The following is a 9710-nucleotide window of genomic DNA, read 5'->3' on the forward strand; positions in this document are numbered from 1 at the left end:
TTGACTAATATTTTACTGCTGCTTTAAGTTTTTGAATTCCTAGTCTGTCTTTTAACACTCAGCTACACTTGACAGTATTAAACTTTCACAATTCAAGTTGGTTTTTACAGATAAATAAGTTTGTTTGCATGCAGCTTAGATGAAACTGCATTTACACTTACATGAAATGTAGCAAGAACTAGTCTTTCTTAATAACTGACTTTAAAATTCTGTAGGGTATGAAACTTATGTTCCAGTTTTAATATTTATATCTTTCATATATTTTGAAAGACTTTTAAAATCTACTGCAAGGCTTTTCAATAATTGCAGACAAGTCTATGGACATTACTTGATCATTAGGTGATATAATCAGTATTAGCAAATGGAATATAAAATTATCCTAATTTTATCATAGTTTGTGACCACTATAGTTCCATTAAAAAATAGTTTTAATCGCTTCATTAAAAAGTTACTAAAGCACCTGTGTGTGTATTAATTTTCAAATGACCATTAAAATCCCATAGAAATGAATAATAAAAAAGCTTTGGGAATCAACTGTTGGAAATGAAACACAATTTTATTCAAAACTTATTCATAGTGAAGGCTACATATGTAGTTTAGCAACACAAGTGAAAATGAAAATAAAAATAGAAAGTCAGCTTTAATCTTTCATGGATATATATTTTTTTTAAATTAAAGTGTTTGTGAATGTGTCTTTGGAGTTGCATTAGTCCATATAATTACATTTGAAAGGATTATATTTTTACCAGTAAATGTCAGTTAATGTTGATTTCCCTGAAAACACAAACTGATGAAAAATTATTTCTACCACTAATAATAGCAATTTACAGATAAGCAAAGAGAAATGCTGGCTGACAACTTATTAAAGTTTAATTTAATTATATTTATGTTGTATATGCTCATGTGATGTTGGCAATTTGTTTTAATAGTTTTAAAGCTATAACTTTTTATATCTTTCTACTGTCATTAAATATTAGTCACTGGCCCCTGTAATTCCCAGTAATTGTGAACATTTAAATAGATAAGAATTGAATAAAATACTTAAAATATACATTGATATGTCAAAATTACAAAAAGATACTCCAATTCTGCCAAATATAATAGTGAAGAGATTTTCATATGTTCAGTTAAAATGGCAAAAAGCATGTCAGGCACGTGCAGGCTTGTTGTAACTGTGTGCGCCAAAGTGTGTTGCAATTGGGCTGCACTGATCCAAGAGGGATTACATAGCGGTTTTCAAGTATATTAACTATCAGTTCTCTAAAGGTACAGTACATCTCTTTAACTGAGCTGTCTTACTCTATGCTATTTGTTTTCAGAAGACAGGGTCAGTTACCTAGGTGTGTTATCCAGTTTGCACCCCCTCAAAGAAGTGGTTCCATTAATGCTAATGAAGTCAGGGCACTATGCTAACCTCAATAAGGGTATCAGAATCTGGTGCCATATAAACACACATAATTTGTAAAACCCTTCAGAGGAGTAGTCAAGTTAATCTGTCATCTGAAGAAGTAGGCTGCGTCCATGAAAGCTCATACCATCTACATGTTTTGTTAGTCTTTTAGGTGCTACCAGTCTATTTGTTGTTTTTTAAAATTCTTGTGTATAGAAGGGACTTAATAAAGGGTATCAAAGTAATTATTTGAGTTTGGCAACGCAACCCATAAACAGATTTGTCTGTCCCCCTTAGGTCTCGTGCTGGTGGGCTAAAGAGTGTGATTTCCCCTCCTGCCCCATTAATTCATCTAAGTTAGTTGAGACATGTGTGAGAAGCACTGTTACATTTCAGGCTCCAAACGGGCCATCCTCTCCGTTCTCAAGCGGGTGGCACTCTCAGGCCTGTCGGCAGGGCTGCAAGGAGGCTAGTTAACAGCGATCTTGCGCCCAAACAGGGAGCGCTCCCCCGACCTGTGGCAGGGCCGGGCTTTCCCCTCCTGCCATGCTAACGGGACAGGGTGCACAAGGCCAGCCGAGTGCTGCCCAGGCGCACGGCACAGTGCAGCGCAGGATGTCAGGGGCAGGCCGTGGCTGTCGCGTGCACGGCGCCTGCGGCAGCCCCTGGGTGCAGCGCACAGACGTGCACAACTGGGTCCTGCCTCAGCACAGGAAGGGCCGCTGCACTTCGCCCTCCCCCGGGACCACGGTGTAATTTCCTCCCCCCCCCCGCCTCTGTCCCCGGGTGCAGCCCAGGCGTGAGTGGCTGCAGGGCAGAGATGGCTGATGGGTGCCGGGAGGGGAGGGGGTGTAAATCTCTCTTACGCCTGCGCACTGCTGGCCCAGCGCTGCCCTCCTGGCCGGGCCGTTCCCAGCAGGCCGCGCGCCGCGCATGTGCAGTGCCGCGCTCGGGGGCTGCTAATTCCATTGTGGAGCGGACGCGGCGTTATTTTTGACTGGCGGCGGCGGCGGGAGCCGTAAGTGCAGCCTGGGCCGGGTGCTGCCAGTCGGCGCGGGCGGGGCGGTGACGATGCGCCCGGGCGGGGCCGGCGCGGGGAACGGGCGCTGAGCGGCGAGCGGCGTCCGGCTGCGGGCGGGCGAGCGGCGGGTCCCGCAGCCCCTCTGGGCCGCGCCTCCTCCCGGCCCGGCTTCCTGGGGGATGAAACTCGGCAGCGGCTTCCTCGGCGGCGGCGGCGGCAAGCGGGCGGCGGCCATGGAGCCCACCTTCCCCCCCAGCATGGTCATGTTCAACCACCGCCTCCCGCCGGTCACCAGCTTCACCCGCGCGGCCGCGCCCCCGCCGGCGGCCCAGCACCCCTCGCAGTGCGTCTTGCCGCCGCCCCCCTCCTCCTCCGCCGCCGCCGCCTCGTCTTCCTCTGCGGCGGCCGAGCCGGCCCCCCCCCAGGACGTGACTTTCAAGAAGGAGCCGGCTGGGGCTTTCCCCTCCTCTTCCTCCTCGCAGAGGAGCCCCTGGGGCTTCCTCCAGTCCCTGGTGAGCATCAAGCAGGAGAAGCCTAGCGAGGAGGAGCAGCAGCAGCACTACGGGGGGCTCTTCGGAGGGGCTGGGGAAGAGCGGCACCCAGGCCTGGGCAGTGGCAGCGGGGAAGGAGCCAGCCAGAGTGTGATTCAGGACCTCAGCCTTCTCCACCACCTGCATCACCGGGACATGTTACTGAGCGGCAGGAGCGAGGGTGCCCTGGGGGGCTCCGATGAGCCAAAGCACGACGCCCATGGCAAGAAGGTGAAGAGGCCAAAGGCAGAATCTCAGGGAATCAAAGCCAAGCGCAAGCAGAGCACCTCATCCAAACCCCCACTGATGGGAGACACAGAAGCTGCCATTCTGTCCCCAAGTCAGAAACCTCATGTCTGTGAACACTGCAGTGCGGCCTTCAGGAGTTCCTATCACTTGCGCAGACATGTGCTCATTCACACTGGGGAAAGGCCTTTCCAGTGCAGCCAATGCAGCATGGGTTTCATCCAGAAGTACTTGCTCCAGAGACATGAGAAGATCCATAGTAGGGAGAAGCCATTTGGATGTGACCAGTGCAGCATGAAATTCATCCAGAAGTATCATATGGAGAGACACAAGAGAACACATAGCGGAGAAAAGCCATACAAATGTGACACTTGTCAGCAGTATTTTTCAAGGACTGATAGATTGTTGAAGCACAGACGAACATGCGGTGAAGCCATAGGTAAAACAGGTGCTGGAATGGAACCTGGGTCATCAAATCATAACATGGGGAGCCTGGCTGTGTTGTCTCAGGGAAATACAAGTTCTTCAAGGAGAAAAAGTAAAATAAAAAGTATATCCACTGAAAACAAAGGGCATAAGTCTAGTAATAAAGTAACTGAATCACAAATTGCGAGTAATATGAGCATGCAGAATTATGCAGTAGAAATACCTGTTGTGTCTTCCAGTGGTGGGTTAGTTGGCGCTGGCATGGAAGAATTACAAAAAAAGGTGCCAAAGCTGATCTTCAAAAAAGGAAACAGAAAACATTCAGACAAAAATTACCTTAATTTTGTGTCTCCATTACCAGATATTATTGGGCAAAAACCAATACCTGGGAAACAGAGTGGCTCTCTTGGTATAGTAACCAATACTGGTGTAGAAGCTGTTGGCCTTCTCCAAAATGCAGGTGGGAAACCAGGTCAAATTAGTAGTAACTATGATGATGCCATGCAGTTCTCAAAGAAAAGAAGATATTTACAAACTGCCAGCAATAACAGTGCCTTTTCTATAAATGTTGGACATATGGCCTCCCAGCAGTCTGTCATCCAATCTGCAGGTGTCAGTGTTATGGATAATGAAGCCCCTTTATCTCTTATTGATTCAGCATCTCTAAATACGGAAATGAAATCTTGCCATGACAAGTCTGGAATTCCTGATGAAGTTTTGCAAAGTCTCTTGGACCAGTACTCTCACAAGTCAGAAGGCCAGAAGGAAGATCCTTTCAGCATAACTGAACAGCGTGTAGACATGCACACCTCTGGAGAACATTCAGAGATGGTTCAAGAAGAAAATTTGAGCCCAAACTCTCAAACAGCTTCAAATGACAAGGCAAGCATGTTGCAAGAATACTCTAAATACCTCCAACAAGCTTTTGAAAGAACAACCAATAGCACTGGTTTTGCTTTTGGACCCAGCTTCCAATTTGTTAGTTTGTCTTCAACTCTCCATAACCACACTTTGTTCCAAGACAAACAGATATACACTACGTCCCCACTTGAGTGTGGCTTCAGCCAGTCTGTTACCTCAGTGTTGCCAACTGCATTGCCAAAGCCTCCATTTGGGATGTTGCTTGGATCTCAACCAGGTTTTTATTTATCTGCTTTGGAGGCACATCAACAGTTGACTCCTTCTCAAGAGCTGGATGATCTGATAGATTCACAGAAAAATTTAGAGACTTCATCAAACTACCAGTCTACTTCTCAGAAACTGAGTAGCCAGAAGGAACAGAAAAATTTAGACTCTTCAACAAGCTTTCAGATTCCACCTCAGGAGTTAGCTAGTCAGATAGATCCCCAGAAGGATGTAGAGCCTAGAGCAACATACCAGATTGAGAACTTTGCACAGGCATTTGGTTCTCAATTTAAGTCGGGCAGCAGGGTGCCAATGACTTTTATCACTAACTCTAATGGAGAAGTGGACCATAGAGTAAGGACTTCAGTGTCAGATTTCTCAGGGTATACAAATATGATGTCTGATGTAAATGAGCCATGTAGTACAAGAGTAAAGACCCCTACCAGCCAAAGTTACAGGTAAGGTCCCAAGTGTGACCAGGCTGTGGGGTCTTTTTAATGTAATTTTGTTTTATTTTGATAACACTGCCATTGGAATGTTTCTACATGGTCCTGTTAAGAATAATGTAACATGCCCTTTCAATGCAACTTTTCATATTTAGTTTATTTTGTTAGTGTAATTTTTTTTTAGGTCTGTTTATTATGGGTTTTAATCAAAAAAACAATAGATTAAAATAGTTTTTTGTTCAAATGACAATGTTTAGCAATCAAATTTACATGTGTAGCACGTCAGGGAATAGCCCAAAAGTTTAAAATGCAAAAAAAAAATAACTTTGTTCCTAGGATTAAGGTTTATTCTAATTGCTTTACTCTCAGGAAAGTGTAACGAAGCATGGAAATTCTACGCACCATTAGTGTACTGGAACTTCCAATTTACAGATAGTGATAAATATATTTCAGCATTTAAGGAAGGGATCTAAGACATTTTCAGAATGCTGTCTTTTGTATCTAGGCTGATCCAAAATTCTGAGATTTTCGCTACTTGCATCTTGATGGAGCTTTAATGTGCTCCTCTTCTTCCAAGTGACTCATTCCATATTGGCAGGGCAAACATTCTTGGATCCGTGCTAAATGCTTGGAATGGTAGCTTTAATATAAACAATAATGTACCCTGAATTCCTGTATAAGGCTGTAATTCCATGAAGAGATTCTAATGACATCAGCCCTGAGAATAAAAATTAAGTGTCTGGTTCATGTCATTAAAACCCCAATTTGAAGTACAGCCATAAGTTATACACACTTTTGGGATACATTATTTATTATACATGGTTTAAAACAAATCAGTGTTTTGCCCTTCTCTTCCATCTCTTCTTCTGTTAGTGTACTAAGTCCCATTTTTGCATATTTTTTTGTCCTCCCTGATTCAGTCCTACATGGTTAGTGGTCCTTCCCTGGTTACTTGCCATCTTAACAGTTGGAATTTGAAAAGATTTACATTCCAGAAAGTACGTATGATATGTACTTACGTTGTCTTGTGACATCAGGTACAGAAAAAATGTAAACACCCATTTATTTTATAATTCTGTTAAGGTTTCCATGTACAATAAGAAATAATATACTCCCAATTGTACATAGTTAGGCTCTGATGCTGCATTGGGATTTAACACGGACATCTGTATCCAACAGATCCCAATAACTTCAGTGGGTTTCTGTATTTCACTGCAGACTTGGGGCCTAAGGCTGCAATTCCATCAAAGGTTTCTAGTGATGTTATATACCACAAGGGTAGAGCTTGAGTGGCTTGTTAATGTCACCAGAACCCTTCCTGGAATTATTGCCTTACTTTATGTATATTTTGTGGTACATTATTTATTATATGTGAATCCTGATGAATGCCTGTGGAGCCACGGAAACCCAGAATTGCCAGTGGCGGTTTGAAGCTGCTGAAAGGCAGTGGCACTGCTCTAAACCACTTTTTTGAAAATGTTTTTTTTTCTGCTTAGTTTTTTATGTAATTTTTGGTGATGTTTATGCTAATGGTTTTTTATGTACTCTTGGTGATGTTTCAGTCTTACGTACTTCTCTGGTGTCAGAAAAGTACCGTGGTTGTTTGCAGTCTTATTGTGTAATCAGCCTATTACAGGCTTCCATGTATAATAAAGTAATTAACATTGTGCAAGTGTAAAACACTTCTGATATGAAAGTGGTGTTTTGAAAACTATGGAATTATTAAACAAATTGTTAAAAAAATTGGGTAATTTATCTCCCATTGTCCACCACCCCTCCCAAAAAACAAACCTAAACCCTGTTTCTGTAAGTGAATTATCACCTTTTTACTATTAATGGGCTTGCTTCCACAGAATTAATCTCATTAACTTTCTCTATGCTTGATTATGCATTTCATTCTTATTTCAATTTAGTGCAGTAAGTTCTTCTGATTGCCAGACATAGAACCCAGTCTGTCTTTGAGGGATAGAGTAGACCATAACTTTTGTAGGCCTTGTGCTTTTTATCATCTCTTGTTTTGCAGAGGTTATGATTTATTTTCTTTATATTGTGTGTACTGGATATTGCGTATGTATTCTGATTGCTTTAGCTTAATAATAAAAACCTATTACTCACAAAATCATAAAGAAAGAAAATATCACTTATATTATCCAGTCACACTGCTAAGACATTTTTATTAAGAAAATTTGATAAGATGTTTTAAATAGCATTGCAGAAGCAACATTATAGCTTGATGCATATTTTAAGGTATTTTTATTGTAAGGTTTTGTTCTTTTAGATCAATAAAAATACTCTTGGTATATTAATCATGCAGACTTAAATACTTTATGCTTTTAGATTATTAATTTGTTTGGAAATCTTATTTGAATATACTATTTAAAAAATTGAACTACATTGTACCATTAACGTTTAACTTTCCTTTCAGATCAGTTAGATTTTGCTTAAACTACATTCACAACTTGACTATGTTGCATATGACTCTGTACAGGAGAACTGCACATAATGTTGTTTGAGTATGTGTTATAATTTTTGTTGACAATTGAGCCAAAATTTCTGTAGATTTTATACAAAATTAATGTTCTAAGATAAGATATTCTGTTAGCTGCTTTTTTGTAGCAAAACCACTGTTCAGACGAGCAGTAGATAGTATAAGGGTATGTCTACACTTAAACTGACACAGCTGCACCACGATAGTGCTTCTGTGTAGACACAGTGTATGCTGATGGAAGGGATTCTCCCACCAGTGAAAGTAATCTGTCACTCTGGAAGGGGATAGGTTTTTTCATTGGCCCAATGCTGTCTATGCTGGGGATTATGTTGGCATAGTGTCCTCTCTCTAGCATGTTCGTTTATCATGCTTTGGAGAGACATACCTATGCTAATGTAAGTTCCCAGTGTAGACCAGCCCTGAGTCTATGTTCTGTGATTCCTTAATAGGTTTATCTCTTGTATCATAAACTTGCTTGTAGAAAATAAGTGCAATAGTGCTAAAAGTCCCACAGTTTGAAAAGAGTAGTAGTGAAATTGGAGTCTCCAGTAATTTAATGTAGGCAAATGTAAGAAGATATCAGTATGCCAAAAGAGTAACAGAATGTTAACTACAGGCAAAACCCAAACTACTATATGATCACAAAGTACTTACACAATTAATTTAGATCATATGCAGAGGGATTGGCAAGTGCCCTTGTAGAAGATTGAGAGATGCAAACTATTAAGCGTCACACTCTGGTAATTATGCAATTACTTGAAAATGTGTTTGAGTAGAACCTAGATATTTTTCCCAGCTAGCCACTGGACTCAAATTTCTATCCAAGACAGCATTCAGTGTACTAAATTTATATGCTTGGATTCCTAATATTGAGCACTTGCTAAATTTTAAGAAGCTGGTGTTTCTGCTAAACACACTACCCCCAAATTACCTATTGTTATAGCAAGGGGAAGCAACATACGTCCCAAAGGTAAATTAATTAGTGTCTGGAAGTATATTTTGAAAAGGAGGTTGGAAAGGAATTAAACCCTATTTCCTATTCCCAAGTGGGGAGTCTAGGTTGAAGGTAGTGAAGGGGAATTGTGTTCAAGGAAATGATTGTTAAGAAGTGGGTATGCATAATAAGAAATTATACATACATATATTGAAGCATTTATTTTCCACTAAATGTAGCTCACATCTCAGAACCAATGTTGAAGCAGACAGATTAGTGTGGTCCTCTTTTCTCCAAATGATGAGTGGATGTAAACCAGCAAAACTCAGTGTTGTGCTCCAGAGTTTTTAAAACTTAAAATAAACACAGCTGAAACTGGTAATATTTGAATATAAATTAAAACAGGAGGCACTTTCGGAACAGCAAATTGGGAGGGAGGGAAGGGACTTAATGAAAATTTAACCATATTTCAAGATTTTCTGGAATCATGAAGCAAGCTTGCGCTTTCCAAAAGAGTTTCTGCAGCGTGTAATACAATGAATTTGTTCTTACATGTGTATAGTTCTCAGCCTTGGCAAGTGAAATCATCATCTAATTCCTGTTGAGTTGATGAAGTGCTCAGTGTTAAAGTGTCTCACCACACATACTCAAATCAAGAGCAGACAAATTGGCACAAAAGGCAGAATTTAGTGCTAACAAGGATTTTGTCTTTTTTGGCATTTAAACAGAGAACCCCTGAGACAAACAGTACCTCCTTATTAGACTGGAGAGAGGGTTCCCTTATAAGAATTCTAGTGTCTGGATGCTTTATAATGTAGAGTAGAAATTCAATTACTGCTTAGATCAACTTAGTACAGTTTTTACATATTTACTGTTGTGGTAGTGCTTTGGTTTTTAAAACTATCTGATAGATACTGTGGTATCCAACCAGTTCTGAAGCAGTAGCCACCATAGTGGCTACTGCTGTAGTGAACAAGCCACACTCAAGCGGCCAAATAGCAACATTACAAGCCAACTAGCCACACTCAACCAGCCAAATAACCACATGTGGCTAGAATGTTGGACACCGCAGTGATAGAAAGAGCAGAATGTGAAAAAGTCTTT

General features: G+C 41.3%; 1 protein-coding gene across 1 annotated transcript; it reads left to right on the forward strand.

Annotated features, from left to right (window-relative positions):
* Window positions 1-2300: 2300 nt before the first annotated feature.
* ZNF281 (zinc finger protein 281) lies at window positions 2301-6851 on the forward strand. The gene has a single exon (XM_006135396.5). The coding sequence runs from the start codon at window positions 2591-2593 to the stop codon at window positions 5198-5200; it is 2610 nt and encodes an 869-aa protein (XP_006135458.4). The 5' UTR covers window positions 2301-2590; the 3' UTR covers window positions 5201-6851.
* Window positions 6852-9710: the final 2859 nt, after the last annotated feature.

Source organism: Pelodiscus sinensis, chromosome 9 (assembly GCF_052426305.1).
Source record: "Pelodiscus sinensis isolate ZL-2025 chromosome 9, ASM5242630v1, whole genome shotgun sequence".
Classification (NCBI taxonomy): Eukaryota; Metazoa; Chordata; order Testudines; family Trionychidae; genus Pelodiscus; species Pelodiscus sinensis.

Coding starts and splice junctions, on each gene's coding strand:
- ZNF281 (XM_006135396.5), top strand. CDS start 2,591: ATGAAACTCGGCAGCGGCTTCCTCGGCGGCGGCGGCGGCAAGCGGGCG.